General features: G+C 32.7%; 3 protein-coding genes and 1 non-coding gene across 14 annotated transcripts; 2 read left to right on the top strand and 2 right to left on the bottom strand.

Moving 5' to 3' along the window:
• Positions 1-126: 126 nt before the first annotated feature.
• TRNAT-CGU (transfer RNA threonine (anticodon CGU)) lies at positions 127-198 on the top strand. Its single transcript has one exon. It is a non-coding gene; the product is annotated as a tRNA-Thr (tRNA).
• A 669-nt stretch (positions 199-867) lies between these two features.
• LOC137814950 (uncharacterized) lies at positions 868-2,958 on the top strand. 11 transcript variants are annotated; one of them, XR_011081701.1, is made up of 3 exons: positions 868-1,173; positions 1,710-1,817; positions 2,132-2,958. XR_011081701.1 is itself a non-coding variant. In XM_068617925.1 (3 exons), exon 3 carries the CDS (start codon positions 2,269-2,271, stop codon positions 2,680-2,682), a length of 414 nt encoding a protein of 137 aa, XP_068474026.1. In that variant the 5' UTR covers positions 1,189-1,430; positions 1,698-1,817; positions 2,211-2,268; the 3' UTR covers positions 2,683-2,958. The 11 variants fall into 11 exon arrangements, 7 of the variants coding, with proteins under 7 accessions (XP_068474021.1, XP_068474024.1, XP_068474025.1 ...); XR_011081700.1 differs by having other exon boundaries at positions 1,698-1,817; positions 2,129-2,958; XR_011081703.1 differs by having other exon boundaries at positions 1,072-1,173; positions 2,211-2,958.
• A 544-nt stretch (positions 2,959-3,502) lies between these two features.
• LOC137814949 (NADH dehydrogenase [ubiquinone] iron-sulfur protein 1, mitochondrial) lies at positions 3,503-9,900 on the bottom strand. Its single transcript, XM_068617919.1, has 5 exons — positions 9,250-9,900; positions 8,166-8,412; positions 7,257-7,551; positions 5,193-5,567; positions 3,503-4,650 (listed from the first exon to the last, which is right to left on the bottom strand). The coding sequence occupies exons 1-5, from the start codon at positions 9,671-9,673 to the stop codon at positions 3,751-3,753; spliced, it is 2,241 nt and encodes a 746-aa protein (XP_068474020.1). The 5' UTR covers positions 9,674-9,900; the 3' UTR covers positions 3,503-3,750.
• Positions 9,901-11,972: 2,072 nt separating this feature from the next.
• LOC137814941 (signal peptidase complex subunit 3B-like) lies at positions 11,973-13,963 on the bottom strand. The gene is made up of 6 exons (XM_068617909.1): positions 13,768-13,963; positions 13,636-13,683; positions 13,198-13,260; positions 12,646-12,699; positions 12,328-12,414; positions 11,973-12,238 (listed from the first exon to the last, which is right to left on the bottom strand). Exons 1-6 carry the CDS (start codon positions 13,891-13,893, stop codon positions 12,113-12,115), a joined length of 504 nt encoding a protein of 167 aa, XP_068474010.1. The 5' UTR covers positions 13,894-13,963; the 3' UTR covers positions 11,973-12,112.
• Positions 13,964-17,369: the final 3,406 nt, after the last annotated feature.

Here is a 17,369-nt window from a genome sequence, read left to right as displayed (position 1 = left end):
CTTGTGCCACCCCTATTTTTATTTTTTTTGTCAGCAATAAAAAATGAATAAATACGAACCACTTCAGGAGTGTTCAACCCTTGTATATAGCACACAATAAAGATCAACTTTATACATAATATCGGTGCTTCCGTAGTATAGTGGTAGTGCGTTCGCTTCGTAAGCGAAAGATCGCGAGTTCGATCCTCGCCGGGAGCTTGCTTTTAATTTTAATGTGTCACCCCTTATATTTTGGATTATATAATCCGGAAGTTAATCTCAATTTTTGAAATTTAGACTTCTGATTACATTAAAAAATTTATGGAGGTGCAAGAAGAAACAGTTGCAAGCCTGTGTTGGGTATCCAATTCTGGGAATTTCTTGCTGCACCCCATAATTTTGTAAATTCTAAAAATACACTTTTGAATCCAATTTTGTTTTTTCAATTCCAGATTTTGTAATGGAAAGAATTTCCGCATTTCAGAATCAGAATATAACATTTATGATTTTGTGTGCACAATATAAAATTTATATTTTGAATTATGGATTTGTATTTTGGATCATAGATTGAAAGCATGACTGGAAGGATGAATGAAAAGTTGTACCGGATTTATGAATGAACTATTTTCTTAACCAGACAATAGACATAGTAATGTATGAAAGAGTCCATGAATGGATTATAAATAATGGATTTTACATAACTTGGTATTATCTAAGATGCATAAATAACTTAATCTCAAATAAATAAAATATCTAAAATTTTATATTAACGAGAGATATTTTAATTATTAGTTCTAATAATTATCAATAAAATTATGGTTCAATATTTAATATAAGAGTTATATTTTAAACCTGAAGAGTATTAAGAAAATAATGATATAGGAATGTAGTAAAATTATATCCGAAATTTAAAAGTATAAATTGACGGAAAATAAAGAAAAAACATGGATTGTGCATTGGGACTGTGATTTGATGAGATTAAAGATAAATAAATCTTCATTATTTAGCGCTATATTAATACCAACAAAGTGTTAGTTAGTGGACAAAATTTGATGTGTCTTTTATTAAAAAAAAGAATGCAAAATAATAAAGAATATTTAATTCTGACATATGGGCAGAAGGTAGTGGCAAATTTAGCCATTGCTACCTCAAAAGAAAAGTAGTCAGTTCAATACCTGCAAGGCCATATAACTGGTATGAAATGTTTCAATTTTTTATTTATTTAATACCCATTTGATGCAACCGTGAAAGGGTTCTGAGAATCTTTGATTTAATTCTGTTTCTTGCAAAGGGTTTTGCTGTACTTCTTAATACTTCTCTCTTTTGTTGATGAGAATACCTTTGCCAACTAAGCTGCTTTGTTATTCTCTTGCGTGCACCTTGATCAATGTTCCTTATTTGTTCGAAATTTAGACCAACAACGCTTTTTCCATGGTTTTTTATTTGCTAGCGTAAGTGGGTAGTTGGAAATTTCATAAAGTTCTTGAAAATTTGATAGAGGGTAAGAGGTGATATGAGGGGAGATTGGTTGTGGCATGAAACAATTGCGAGATGTTTATGAAAAGTTCTTTCTTAGATTCGTATCAAAACACGGTGCCACCGCTGTTGTTAATTGATTTGTGATAATATGATATTGATGTTTATGTTTATGTCGTAGTTTGACCATTTTGGTATGCTGCATGTCTGCACCATGATTTTGTCTTCTAATTTTCTTGAAGTTTACTGCTTAGGATCCTTATGGAGCCAGGGGATGAATGTGATATTGCTGTGCATTCTCCAAGCTTTTCGGTCATGTTATAAGGACGATTAGTGATAATAAGTTTAACATTTATCTGATTGTAAGTTGAACTTTTATGTGCATACTCTGTACTTTCATTAGGTCCTGATATTGAATCAAACCTGATTGAGTTGCACAATTATATTTCAAAATCTTTAGTTCTTTTCATTTTGTTAAATCAAAGATTTATTCAGCTTAACAATAGAAGTTCATGTTTAATTGATGGAGCCTCACCGAATTCCTCACTTTGATTTTCAAAATCCCCCACCCCTTTTTCTTTCTCTCTTTGGAAACAAAATCTGTAATTTGTTAACAGCATGAATGAGTATTTGTCACAAACTCATAATCTAATTATTACTGAATTTGTATCAGAAGGCCTTTTGATGGATATGATTCCAACTTGTTCCCTACTTAATTTGAAGTTCTGATACCGATCTCAATCTTCTTTGACTAGCCTGTGACTATAGAAGCCAACATTTCATTCATAATTAGCAGCTGTTCAGAACTCTGAAATGGATGCGGAAAAAGTGGTACACACTGGAGGTTGTCATTGCAAGAGTGTAAGGTGGAAAGTGGTTGCTCCTTCCAGTGTTGTGGCATGGGATTGCAACTGCTCAACCTGCAACATGAGAGCCAATACTCACTTCATTGTGCCTGCTGACAATTTTGAGCTCTTGGGAGATTCTGAGAAGTTTCTCACAACTTACACTTTTGGCACTCAGACTGCAAAGCACACATTCTGTAAAATCTGTGGCATAACCTCGTTCTATTATCCACGCTCAAATCCAGATGGGGTTGCAGTTACATTTAGATGTGTTGACCCTGGAACATTGACCCATGTTGAAATCAGACATTTTGATGGGAAGAATTGGGACAGCGCATATAATCAGACAGGTATCTCCTCATATTCAGAGGTGCAGAAGTAACTGTCGTCACATCCAGGAGCAAAAAATAGATTCATTAGCTGTCCTCCTGCGTCAAGTTTTCACTCCGTAGATTCATTTTGTGTTGCTACTGCAAATGCTTTGGAAAAGATAAATCTGATGTAATGCAATAATAAAAATGTGGATTTCGGAGTGTTTATGCTTCTAGTCCAAGGTTCCCTTTTGTATGCTAAACATGTCTTCAAGAACTATGAAGAGAGAACTTCTCAAGTTTAATTTTCACATTATCAAAGTAAATGTTTCTATACTATTACTCAATTACAAATTATCTTAAGTATAATTTTCAAAATAATTATTATAACACTCAACAAATTTATTATATATAACAATTTTAACTAAATGACAATATAAAAAACAAAATTCTTTGATATTTGATGAGAGATGTTCGTGCTGTGTATAAATGCAAATAATTCATGAATAAAAGACAACTGAATAAAACAGTGAGAGGTAAGAATATGGAGCTTTCACTGAATTGTCTACCACTAACAATATCCCTGACAACATGTTAGAGGAATGAAGCAGTCCAAGTCATGAACTTAAAGGAATTTACACAAATGGTAAAATAAAATCAAAACCATAAATCAGCATAAAAAAGTGACATTTGTATCGTTCGAACTCAATCATTTTTCTACCAAATCCCCAATGTAACCTTAGACTAGGTGATTAGAAAGTTCCAACTCAATTTTCAACTTATCTTTCTGCTTACCCCAGTAACCTAGTACGTCGAATTTAACTTGGGCTTAAACTGTTCATCCTTGATACAGCAAACGAAAATAATTTGCAATAAAATTTGACTCCTGACTACGGAAAATGAATGAGTCGAGTAAACTTTTTCACAATCAGTCGGATAACTCAAATTGTACACGGCAACAGTTCTAAATAGTGGTGCTTTCACACCGCATATTACAAATGGAACAGATAAATCCTAGTTTTAATTTATTGGATACTACTTCCAACATCCAATAAGTTTTTGGCAAGCAAAGTCTTGCATGGCCAGGATTGATAAACGTGAATCTTCATTATTGAAACCAAAAAATAAAAATCCATGTTTCACTTCTTCAAAAGCATAGCACTGCATTGTGCCATTATCTTTGATGCCCTGGTAATGGCGTCAGTCATATAGAAATTTTCAACTACAGTCCCGAATGGAGTTGTGTCTACCTTCTCAGTGAAGGTTGGTCTGAGTGAAGATGGCAATGAGGCTGGTTCTCTCTCATCCACGTTCACAAGGTTTGGGGCTACATTCCTGATTCGGGCACGAATAGCCCCAATTGTATCATAGGGCAAACGCACTCCTGCCACCTCAGACAGAGCTCGAATTATTTTCCAATCATCTCTGGAGTCACCAACTGTTGGAACTGCAGGCAACGTTTGTTGCGCGCACCCTTCAGTATTTTGATAGGTTCCTTCCTTCTCACTGAATGCTGCCGTTGGCAAAATAACATTTGCACGGTAAACACTCTTGTCACCATGGTGACCTTGATAAACAACAAAAGCATCATCTGGGATCTTGGCTAAGTTCACATCATCAGCACCCATCAAAAATACAAATTTTGCAGACTCAAGGCTTTTCTCAGATTGCGGAACAAGTCCAAGGTCAAGTGCAGCAGCCTGGGCAGCATGGAGAAGCAATACATTAAGGCCATTCCAGTCAGGTCTGACAACATTTGCCTTTTGTGCAATGGTTTCAATGGCGGCAAAAATTGCATCCTGGTCATTCCTCTCAAAAACCCCAGCACCAACAATGATAACAGGGTTTTTGGCATCTGAAAGTGTCTTGAAAAATGGGTGGCGACCCTCAGCAATTTCAACAAGGGTTTGAGGGTCAGTACCAAGATGTTTGTGGTCATAGTTGAAATCAGTAGCAGGGCCAATGTACCCAACTTTGGCTTGGTTTGATCTGACAGTCTTGCGTATTCTGGCATTAACCATTGCAGCTTCTACCCGTGGCTGCAAATTTGAGAATGAACACATAAGATAATTAAAGACAACTAGAAGCGACTAAAAATTAGGCATGCATAGAAGATCCCAGCCTATATATAACCAATAGATGAGATAAGTCAAAACACAACACTTCAAAAAGTTTAAATTGTTGAATAACTCAAGCTCCTCCATGCCATAAAATGCCCAAAACAACATTTATGAAAATAAAATCCAGTGCAGAAAGAGAATATTTGCCAAAAAAAATTGATGATAGGAAAAACTCATTTTCTAAAGCAGCATGTCATTGTAAGACTTCAGACCGACTTCTCATAGATACTGTCAAAGTATAAAGAGAATTGAAGGTTAAGAGAATTGACAACATAATAGAATACTCTATAATGGGAAAATAGCCAAAACATGGGATTCCTTTTACGTAAGTGGATTGTCAAATCATTATGAGATGAAGTACTGAAAGAAAATCTATAGTCTATACACAGGAACAATTTGACCATCTGTGACATTAAAATACAGAGATATTATTAAAATAAATTAGAGATAATGACAAATACCTGGGTACCAACCAACAGGAACACATCCGCTTTTTCAAGACCAGCAATGCTAGTATTCATAATATATCCTGATCTGAGATCAGCATTAGTATTTACACCAATGCCTTCACCCCATACATCATTTGACCCCATCCTATTTAAGAAATCTTTTAGGGCAATCATGGACTCAGCATCAGAAAGTTTCCCAGCTACTCCAACAATTTCTTCTGGTTTAACTTGGTGGGCAATCTCTGCTACCACAGTAAGGGCATCACGCCAGTTAACAGCCTTAAATCGTCCATCAGGACCACGAATCATGGGGTCATTTAACCTCTGCCTTTTCAAACCATCATAACAAAAGCGAGTTTTGTCTGAAATCCATTCTTCATTTATATCCTGCAATGGGAAAGCAGTTCAAACCTAAAAAATAGCAAACATAAGAACAGAAACCAACCTCTTCTCTCCTTGAGAAGGGGTTTTTTGTTCAAGAAAAAAAGATAAAGATCTCCCCATTGGTAATAGAGCAAGGTTTTCCCAAAAGCATAAAAATATAAAGGAATTTAAGAACTATAAATTCAACTCAGAAAATGATAAATGAAACCCCTTGGTCCCAAAAGATCAACCCTTACTTGGGGATCCTCGCTAGTTGCTCATGTAATTACAATGTTCTCTTAAATTTTAACACAGATTAGGATTCTCTCATGTGAGCTTTTCATATGAATATTAATATGGAGAAAGGCACAAAATTATTTGAATCACAATTTGCATGGCCTAGTACAGTGCATCCGGGACTCTGTAAAGCCTTCTCTCCCTGCATGGCCCTATCTTAAAATTTAAATGAGAGGATCTCAATCGCTGTAAAAATACATTAACATTGTACGACTAATTAGTCAAGACTTACTCCATAATTCATGGTCAATAGCACTCAAAATCTCATACATTCCCTCCAACGACCCTCTCACAAAAACATAAGACCAGTCAAATATCTTAGTAAAGCAACTGCCTGTAAATGGGAGTGTAATATCATAGGTTTAAAACTCATGTATTTTATTTTGAAAGTATGGTTATCCAGTCAGAAATAATCAGAAAACCACTTGGCGGTTTACTTGATCCCACTAGATCATGATAATTTTTTACAACATCCTTCATAGTATGAAATAGGATGAATTGAGACGATATTTTGTAAGTACATAATTATCATGAATAAGTTCACTATTTCTTTCTTTTCCAATTGCCTGGAAAGAGCAAGATGTTTCTTTTGTCAACAATTTCTGATCTCTAGTAGACCTAGCCAACCTGGTCCTTGTTGAAGGTTTTCTTTTCCTTCTTTAATTTTCAATACCACAAAATTCTACTTATTTCTAGGTTTATAAACTCATTTATTCTTATAGTTGTACAAACCTTACCTTATAGTTTTTACACTTAAAAATTATATAATTCGGTCCCTACACATACTGTATTAAATCCCTATACATATCATTTTTAATTAGTTCCTACAGTCTACAGCCTACAGGGACTAAAATAGATTATGTTTAAGTAAAGGGACTAAAGGATTAAAAAAAATTCAACTATATGGGCAACATGAGTAAGTAAACTTTATTTCTACTAACATAAAGCAATCAAATTGAAATTAAGATAAAAAAACAATACCAATTTTTTTGAGTACTACATATAGTTCCTTTAAACCATGCACAATGTGTTTCAGAGGCTGCTAGTAAAGAATGTTAGAAAACCATCTTGTTCATGCCATAAAAGTAATTACCATAAAATAACAACAACAGAAACCATATCCCACTAGGTAGAAAAAGTAGTAATTGTCATAGTGAAATGAGAAAAAATAAATAGACCGTGGCCAAAATTCATCAGTATATTGTTTTGATGTGCATCAATTCCTATTAAGTTATAATCAACTTCCGAACAATAAATATTTTTCTAAACAAACTCATAAAACAAGGGAGAAGTATTTCTCAAGCACCAGAAAACATGGGACAATCGTCTTTCTTACAGAAATTAAATAACTTTAAAAACCACAAAGAAGCAGCAATCACAAACAGTTCAACAAAATATTTCCATGAGAAAACCTACCTCATTTAAACGAGGAACAATGCGCATCACTTCAGCTCCTCTGCTATCAATTCGAATATTGGAGCCAACAGCATCAGTAACATCAATGGTCTCAGTGCCCTTCAACTCCCAATTTCGGGCTTTAAATGCAAACGGTTTTGAAGTGAGAGCCCCCACAGGACAGATATCTATGACATTTCCAGAAAGCTCACTTGTCAAAAGTTTTTCAACATATGTCCCAATCTCTTCTCCACTGCCACGACCTAACATTCCAAGATCCTGAACCCCAGCGACCTCAGTTGCAAATCTAACACACCTGTTGCAAGAAAGAAACATTCCACCAGAGCCCTTTCAAGCACTCAGAAAACATTGTTTACCAGGCAAATTAACTGATAGCAAGGAGAGTTTCTCATATGTCAAAGGTTGTGTTTAAAAAATTAACAACACATGCCAAATGCCAAAAGCAGAAATAAAAGAAACCAAAGATGGTCATCTGCTGACATAGCAAAAAGTAACAAAACAATCTGACAAAATTATTACTCACAAAGGTCGCTTCATCATATGCAAGTTAAATTGACCCGTGAATTTTCTCATTAACAATCATAACAACATAACCACTACTTCATTATTAAATAGAATTATACAACACAGGGGCCCCTTAAATTTTTCAAAAATACTATTCAACTAAACATTATATAAATCAATGTATTTCATAACTCTTTTAGAAGAAAGAAGCCATAAATACGACTTCCAATGTATAGCTTTTTATTAAAATCGCATTCACAATAACCAGATGTGCAGAGAAAAATAGAATGTTAAAATCTGCATTCAGAGTAAAAAGATTTGCAGGAGAAAACAGAATATTAAATTTGCATTCACAATAATCAGATTTGCTGGGGTAAAAATTATAAAGTTTAATCCAATATTGACCTTGTACATTGAATGCACCGAGTCATCACAGTCTTCACCAGAGGTCCAAGATTTTTATCTACCACAGATCTCTTCACTTCAGTAAACCGCCCACGATCAGAGCCAAATGCCATAGACTGATCCTGAAGATCACATTCCCCACCCTGATCACAAATTGGGCAATCTAATGGATGATTCATCAATAAAAACTCCATCACCCCCTCTCGAGCCTTCTTTGCCACAGGTGTGTCAGTCTTAATTTTCATCCCTAAATGAACATCTTATCTTATTAGACTACATCTTTAACAAGAATCATAGCAACTGGTTAAAAACTTCATTAAACAAAATCCAAGGATGCTTATCTGTTTTTTGTGTATATGACTGTATATGAATATTAAATGAATACAAAGTAATATCTGATAAAGAAAATGAAGATACCACAAGCAAAACCGAATGGCAAATTATGATTTTTTTCAACAAATGTCTCTGACATTTAAAAAATAATAATATGCTATAGTGCAGATAAGGAAAAAGAGAGAAAAACTAAACTAACGAAATTGTGCACAAACTACATCATATAAAAAACTGCAAAATGAGCAATAAAATGTCATGTAGGACAAGTTTGTTGAATTTTACAATAACTACCTTAAAAGTCATCTAATCAGAATTTCTGACTGATTAACTATCTATAAAACTTTAAAGGTCTGCATATAAATTAAACTCTATTACAGAATGCATATATGTCAGCTGGTGACTAAATGATGTATTCAATATAACTCAATCGAATTTCTCGAGCATCACCATCATCACAAATTATAATTTTCATATAACATCAACCGATAAAAGATGACAACTATTCCGACGAATTAGAAAACTGAACAACACCAAGTAACCTGAAACTCAACAACTAAGTTCGAGAATGCTCATCTAAAACTCTATCCTACGGAAACCAGACTCAAATAATCAAATGAAAATAAGTCACGACACACAGAATCACCCAAATCACCAACAATATCAAAATCTAACGATCTAAATCATCACCATACAAGATAATCATAAAAGAGACACCGAAATCATCACTCTAACATAAACGGTATAAGCTAACCAGGAAGAGCGGGCATGGCGCAAGAGGCGACAGGTTTGGGCGATTTCTCGACCTCGACAAGGCACATGCGACAATTGCCAGCGATGGAGAGTCTGCTATGGTAGCAGAATCGCGGGATGTCGACGCCGGCGACCTCGCAGGCCTGGAGAACGGTCATTCCCTTGGGGATTTTGACGGGGTAACCGTCCACGAAGACCTCGATGGCATCATCGGGGTTCGCGAAGTGAACGCGCGCGCCGGCGAGCGGGGTCCGCGGCGGAAGATCGACGGGCGGCGGCTGCTCTGGCTGTGCGGCGGAGGCCTCGGGATTGCGAAGCGGAGGCTTGGAGACGATGGTTCGGAGGAAGATGGTGGGGTTTTGGGAAGAGAGGAGGAACCTGGAGGTGGGTCTGAGGGTCTTCGAAGCTAACAAACCAAACCCCATTTTCTCTTTTTTATTTTCTGATTCGCTTTCTCTTTGCTTCGATAGATAATGGCTTTGCTTGGAGTGGGAGATGGGGATGCAACACGCGAGGGTCGCAGATCGTTGAAGGAATCTTCGGTTTTTGAAGCTGCGATGTGAGTGAGTTTGTTGGTGAAGAGAAGGGAATGGTTTTCAGATTTGGGTGGGTATAGTGGTCCGATACTCGGTTTTGGTTTTACCCGACCCGAAAAATAATAAATGGTTGAAAATGAATGAAAACTGCTTTGAGGACTTCCGATTCCAATCTTGGGGGAGTTTCTTCCTGCACCTTTACATTTTTTTTCTTGCACCCCTACATTCTCTAAAATACCGAAATTATCTTCTTACAGTTTTATGTGATTCTGAAATAGAGGTTCAGTCCAGAATAAGAGTTTTGTAAGTAAAAAATATTTATGAAATAGAAAATCCAAAAGACAAAAAATAATTACGAAATGTCTTTTCTGGAATAATTTTTTTATTTCCAGATTAAAAAATTCAGATATAATAAAATGTGTTTCGGAAAATATGTTGTGCAAATATTTCAGAAAGAGAAGTTATTTTTTAAAAAAACAAAACTTCTTTGAAAAATGATGGGGGCAATTTCTCCCTCCACCATATCAATTTCAGCATGCATCCAATCAGCTCTAGAAAATGACAAAAATATCCTTCTTAAATGACGAAAATAACCTTACACAAAAATGAGAAAAATTATTTTTGAAACTTTTATTTGAAATATTTTGGATTTCAATTTTCAGAACATATTTTTGAATTCTGAAATTTTTTATCCAGAATGTATTTTTAGTTTTGTGTTCAGAATTTTTTTTCCAGCATGTATTTTTTTATTTCTCAATTATAATTATTATTTTGGAATAAGGATGGTTTTGAAAATTTAAAAAATTGATATAGTGGAGGTTAAAATTGATATGGTGCAGGAGGGTAATTTTAGAAATTTAAAAAATTGATATGGTGTAGGAGGGTAGTTTTGAAAATTTAAAAAATTGATATGGTGGAGGTTAAAATTGATATGGTGCAGAAAGAATTTGCCATGATGGGGTGAAGGAAGAAATTTAGGGTTCTTTTTCCTGCACCCCTACGTTTTTCTTCCTGCACCCCACAATTTTCTAAATTTTGAAACTGGTCTTGACCTCTTATTTGAAAAAGGATCTGAGAGTGTGTTATGGATTCTTCAATCCGAAACTGGATATTTTTTTTTCGGATGAGGGATGTTCTGGAAACAATTTTTGCATAAATTATTGATTTATGGATTGCTGAATCCGGAAGCCTAATTTTGTTACAGATTGGTGGATTCAGAATGTCTTTTTTTTTTAATGTGAAATACATATTTTGAATTACGGATTGGTGGATCCAAAATTTTACAGAAATGGTCAATCCAAAAAATTTCTGGATTCCATAATCCATAAAGTAAAAAAATAAATACAGTTCAAGTGCATTTTAGAGTTTTTAAAAAATAATAGGGACAGTTTGATCTTTGCAAAACATAGTGGGGTGCAGAAGAAAAATGTAGGGATGCATGAAGAAACTGTCAGAAATTTATTAGGGTGGGAAAGAAACAGGCCCATTAATAGCCCACTCAACAAAATCATGAATCAACTAAAGCTTTTTCTTCGTACACTCCTATGATTACTAAGTGCACTCTATACTATTCATCAAAATAATATTCAATTTTAAAATACATTCGCAAATTATATAGCAATAATTATTACTTCATTTTTAAAGAATTCGTGCCAATTATTAACAATTTTTTTTCCAATGATATAACAATTGATTATAATTAATTATCTATCTCATATAACAGATCATAGTGTCAAAAGATTTTAGTCACTCAATTCAAGTTATATGTATTATCCATCCCAATTAAGTGAATTCATGGATCAACCAGCAAAATCAAAATCATTCAACAAAATCTAGACAATTCAGATTTTATCTCAATAAATAACACCCAAAATATAGGTTACAGATTGAATCAGTGCAACGTTAATATTAATTTTGGATGCAAGTAATTTTATAAAAATGATTATCAATCGAAATGGTATTTATGTTTGTATGCTTTTATTTTCAAAAGTTGTAAATCTTAATATAAATTTTCAACTGCCCTGCAAAAGCTACCTCAATAAAGTTATTTTTTTTTCCTCAAGATAGTGAGGCATCGCTTTTAATTGATTAACAATTTCAAAATTTTCAAGCAAACTCTAGATAAATATCCTCTCTTCTTTCAGGAGGAATTGAAAAGGATGAGATCAAGAGACAATTGAAGACTAAATTCAAACTTCTAATGTTTGGGTATTCATTCAAATGCTATTGATTTCACTTTCCAAAACACAAACTTCATGATTATTTTCTTTGAACTAACCGTCATAGAAAGGGTTAGAGTTACAGCTACATAAATAACATCACAAGACATCATCTATATTCCTCTGGCAATCTGTGACCTGGCATAACTATTTTATCTGCAAACATTTTGCCAGTCTTAGGCATAACATGCCAATGCATAGTCAGATTATATTCTTTGCCACGCAAATTGCTTCCCTAAACATGAAAAAAATAAGAACATTAAGGCAAAGCGAAATCTGAAGCAAATCATAAATTAGTCATACAACATGCTTAGATTTGTGTACCTGGTCAATGAAGCGGTACTTATTTGATGTATGAATCCAAAACTTGGCATGCTCTTTAGAGGGAATGATAGCATCCCACAGAGATATCTGTAAAAGGGAATTTCAAGAACCTAAGCAACATTCATGACACAACATATACCCAAGAGGGGAGATAAACAGCAAGGCAAGGCATCCGAGTGACATGAATAATATAAACAAAATCAATAAACATTATTATGTCTCCTTTTGTTTTTTCCCTTTATAAAAAGGAGCTGAAAAACTTATAATAGAAATAATTATATTTCAACTGTAGATACAAACCAACAAATCAGCTGTTACCTGATTCAAGGAATTCTTAGGTGTTTCATACTCAGCAGCAAGAAAAACAAAAACCTGCAACCATACAAAATGAAACAAAACTAAGTCCTGGACAACCCTGAAATTCTAGCTTCCAAAATATTTAGAATAATAACTTGTGAGAAATAAGAATATAATGGGTAATTAAAATAAAGCAGATCCAAGGTTTCCATAGAAATACAACTTTGTACACACAAAAATGAAACATGATATAATAATAGACAAGACAATTTAAACATTAAGACACGCATTATGCTGGGAGGCATAGAAAAGAAAACAAACACACATTTCGTAAGGATTTATGTTCAAGAAATGATGTTTATTTTCTCTAAAAGCTCTCTCTCAGAGGGGTTTCTTTTCAAGAATAAATTGAACCAAAACACGGGGGGCAAAGTTGATAACATGACAAGACATGAAAACATTATCAATTTTCATTTTAGCTCCTACCAACGAAGAACATCCTTCTTACTTTTGAGAGGCAAAGGGTGAAAAGACAAAAAATTAGAATGAAAAATCAAAATTAAAGGGAAGAACCTGTTTTGTGTTCCATGTAAAAAGGGACTGCAAATCTGCTGATATATTCAATGTCATGCTGACCTACAAAAATTGAAAGGCTTCCACATTCAGATTAAATAACGACTAAAGATGATATTTGAATATCAGCGAAAGGGATTACATGCAAGCTGTTTCACTTTGAATTCTCCAATTCTGGATCCATAATTAATTAACTTTAGGTAGCTTTTGCATTGATCAAAAAATTATACCGAGTCTTGCTACAAACTTGTTTTCACAATAAAATAAAACATCCAAACAAAAATGTCACAACTTCAAAGTCAATTTTAACCAAAATAAAATTTAATGATTTCATTCAAAATCAATTTTGTAATCGCTCATTCAAACACACGACGATATGTTCACATGATATCATAAATGTGAAATTCAAAATAGGAGAAAGAAAGATGAATAAGTTACCTGGTCATTGGCGTTGGGCTGTTTCTTGAACCAGTTTATGTTCAAGACCTAGATAGATAGATAGAGTGAGTGAGTGAGTAAAAGGCATAGATGGATCCCTAAAGAAGAAATGAAAATCGAAAGAGAAGAGACCTTGACTTGGGCAGAGGGAGAGGGGAAATTAAGGTTGTCGGAGAGAGAGGCCATGCCGCACATAAGAGCCAGAACGGTGACGGCGAAGGTGAGCAACGCGTTCGTTCTGTACCCCAGTGAATGCATTTTCACTGTGTAGCCAGAAACAGGGGAGTGAAGGGATTATTGTAGGAGGAGGCTGCGCATTGGGCTCAATGGGCTCAGTTAATCAATTTTAAAAAATATATTTATTTATTAATTAATATATTTTATTGGAATTTTTAATATCAAGAATAAAATGGAATTTCAGTTAATTGAAAATTATTTCTTTAATCAGATCAAAATAGTTAAAGTTGAATTATATTTTAGTCACTAGTTAAAAATGTTGCTTATAATTGAAATTGGAGACGGAAAAAGATTAATGATTTTTTTTATTACTAATTATTTCAGTGTATTTATTTTTTTATTATATATATATATATTAAATAAGTAAATATTACAAAGTGAGTTTTAAGCTTAACTAACCCCATAAAACCTTATCTCTAGTCAAGACACCCCTCACGCCAAGAGTGCCAACAAATACTATAGACTCGAAAATGGCTTTGAGATCATGTTATGAAGTTAACTTTAAGTCTAACTCAACCCCATAAAACCGCCTCATGGGGTGAGATTTGCACCCACTTATATACAATAAAATGTCATTATCTCTAATCGATGTGAGATCTCCAACAGTAAATAAATTATTATTTTTATTTGTTAGAGATTATAATTATTTAACTAAAAGAAGATACCAAAGAAAGTTAAAAAAATAATGTATCCTCTCTTTGTTTCTATTATAGATAGGTATTAAAATAAAAGATATTATTAAATAAATAAAAAATTTCATAAAAGAAAATTATAAAAACAAATACAAATAGTTTTTACAATTTTACTGTAGGTTGTTTTTATTTATCTTATAAGTAGTATGATTTGAGATAGAAAGAAACATTTAGGTTCTTATAGCATGATTGGCAAAATGTGAGTAGACAGAAAAGTACATAGTTTATGCATATGAGAAAAACTAGAGAAAGTGTGAATTAGTATTTTAGAAAGACAAAGTGTATCAGAAGTCTATGGGTGTAGGTTTCTGCAGAGGAGAAAAATTAGAGAAAGTGTGGATTGGTGTTTGAAGAAAGCAAAACGTGGATCAAAAGTCTTTGGGTGTAGGTTTTCGAGAGGAAAAAAATCAGAAAAAAAATGTAAATTAGGGTTTCAAAAAAGGCTATTTATCCTAATGACAAATATAATCAAAGAAAAAACCAAGTGTTGGAAAAATATCTTGAATACAACCAGCCATATACATCTTTTGTTTTCGTGTCACATATCCATTTTCTTGTTTTGATAAATTTTGTTTATTTATTTTTTACAACACCGTGTCATTTATCTTTGTTTGTGTTCTATCCAAATATATATAGTATAGATTTATGTTTGGCAAGAAATTATGTGAACAATGCCATATCTTTCCGTTTGTGTTATAAGGATCAAATAGTTTTAAGGGAGGAGTGATACAATTAGAATAACAACTAAATATTTTATTATTAAAGTTAAAAGAGTATGTAAATAGAAATTCAGTTATTCAGGTTTTATTTTAAAAGAATCATCATTTTTCTAAAAACTCATTTTTCCTTTTTTTGTTTGTTTTTTTTTTAAGATTCTGATCTTCTTGTTCATCAATTTGACAATCGGAGTCCGGCATTAGACTATTTAGTAGAGTAAGTTCATTTTTGTTCTTCTCTGCATATGCTTTGCATGCGACTCCTTTAACTTCAGGGTCATAATTATATAGTTAGATTTTTTATCAGAACTCTGGTGCAAGTTACCATTGAGCTTTTGGTAGGTTTGGAGCTCCTAGTGAGCATTTGCTCAAGTTCAGGTAAGAGAAATTAGTTCAAATTTTCAATAGAATCCTAAGGTATAAGATCCGGATGTGGGGTGACGTGGTTACCAGTTCCACTTTTGCTCGTAGGAATGTCTTTTTTTAAGAGTAAGATAATATATTGTCTGAAATGGTTATTTTTGAATATTATATATTGATTTTAGAGTGAATAAGTTATTGAAAGTGCTAGAATGGTAATATAAATGAGTTGAATTGTATTTGAATAGTTTGTTGAATTACATGAGATGTGATGTTTGATAAAAATTGGTTGTTTGATTTTAGATGATGATTGATTTAGAGAACATATATGAGTGAAAACTCTCAATTGAATGTGTAGATTTATAAAATTATAAGTTGAATGGAATTTTAGTTAAAAAATATAACAGGTAAAAGAATTATGCATAATTTTTTTTTACATACGAGCGAGATAATTCTTGTTCAAACGAGAAAAAATCTCGCTGAGATGAGACCTATATGAAATTTTGGATGCTTTTTAGTTCAATCTCGCTCACATAAGAGAAGTTTCACTCAAGTAAAAAAACTTAAAACTATAATTTTTATCTTTGCTTTTAAAATGTTGGATTATTTCTATTTTATAATTTTTAATTATAAATTATGTAAAATTTTATTTTATGTATATTTAATTAAATATTTACGTAATTATTGGATGAATTTTTAATCATGATATTTATAAGAATTAAATATTGTGTTAAGATAGTTTATTGGATGCATTTAGTCAGTGTTGATTTGATTGCTCATAATTCAGAGCCAATAGCCTTTATATGCCCATTATATGATTCCATTGGGAGATTACCAACACTGTTATTGGTTTTTGCTAACAACATTTATAAAAACATGAATGGATAAAAACTGTCACCAAATTAAACATCAGCATAAAAACTCACAACATTCTTCCAATCCAAAGTCAAGTTGTGTCGATATGTTGTATTATTTTATCCATCAACAATTATTATCAGAAAAGGAAGCATTTGTCTCTTTTAAAAAAAAATTAAGTTATCAATAATTACATCAATATTCATGATAAGTTTGTCCTACCTATTAGTAAATGTTAATAAATAAACTTTATTTCTCAAATCAATGGTAATAAGATTACTACAAGTGGAAAACTATTTCGATACTAAAAGTTAATTTAATTTAAATAACTCTTTAAAGTCTTTTGATTTCACTGAATTTTTAATTACACATCTTCACTTAATTTTTTTATGGAATCTTCTTATTTTAGAAAATAAATAGGTATTTACTCTCTAATTGTCATTTGTTAATTTTTGTTAAACTATGACAATTCTATTTTTTTGTTAAAATATGAAATTTTGCTTTAAAATTATATGAATTCAAGAATTTACTTCATAAACATCGCATTAAACATATTCCTTTATTTGATTTGGGTTTCCAAATCTTTACGCACAGCCTAGTCAAAGTTAATATTTGTTAAGTTTTACAAGTAGTTCAATAATTTAACTATAAACATTTTATTACAAAATTCAATAAAATTATACACTCCTTTAAAATAACTCAATAATATATATATATATATATGTATATATATATATATACTACTTTCATCAGGAAAAAATTTTAAGAATTTTGCAAAAAAAAATTTGAGTTTTATATATATAACTCAAACTTTTTTTTTAGCAAAATTCAGAAAAATCATGTCTTGAAATTCTATTAAAAATTTTCTGGTGAA

This window comes from Phaseolus vulgaris, chromosome 1 (genome assembly GCF_000499845.2).
Source record: "Phaseolus vulgaris cultivar G19833 chromosome 1, P. vulgaris v2.0, whole genome shotgun sequence".
In the NCBI taxonomy this organism is placed as follows: domain Eukaryota; kingdom Viridiplantae; phylum Streptophyta; class Magnoliopsida; order Fabales; family Fabaceae; genus Phaseolus; species Phaseolus vulgaris.
The sequence above is the reverse complement of the archived record's forward strand: the minus strand, read 5'-3'. Positions and strand labels throughout refer to the sequence as shown.

Excerpts from the sequence above, each read along its gene's own strand:
- LOC137814950 (XM_068617920.1), top strand. The coding sequence starts at position 2,269 with ATGGATGCGGAAAAAGTGGTACACACTGGAGGTTGTCATTGCAAGAGT.
- LOC137814949 (XM_068617919.1), bottom strand. The coding sequence starts at position 9,673 with ATGGGGTTTGGTTTGTTAGCTTCGAAGACCCTCAGACCCACCTCCAGG. Across the intron at positions 7,552-8,165 it reads CGGTGCATTCAATGTACAAG|GTGTGTTAGATTTGCAACTG; the intron begins GTCAATATTGGA and ends TTCTTGCAACAG. Across the intron at positions 5,568-7,256 it reads TTGTTCCTCGTTTAAATGAG|GATATAAATGAAGAATGGAT; the intron begins GTAGGTTTTCTC and ends TTCCCATTGCAG.
- LOC137814941 (XM_068617909.1), bottom strand. The coding sequence starts at position 13,893 with ATGCATTCACTGGGGTACAGAACGAACGCGTTGCTCACCTTCGCCGTC. Across the intron at positions 13,261-13,635 it reads AGCCCAACGCCAATGACCAG|GTCAGCATGACATTGAATAT; the intron begins GTAACTTATTCA and ends CAATTTTTGTAG. Across the intron at positions 12,239-12,327 it reads AGTACCGCTTCATTGACCAG|GGAAGCAATTTGCGTGGCAA; the intron begins GTACACAAATCT and ends TTTCATGTTTAG.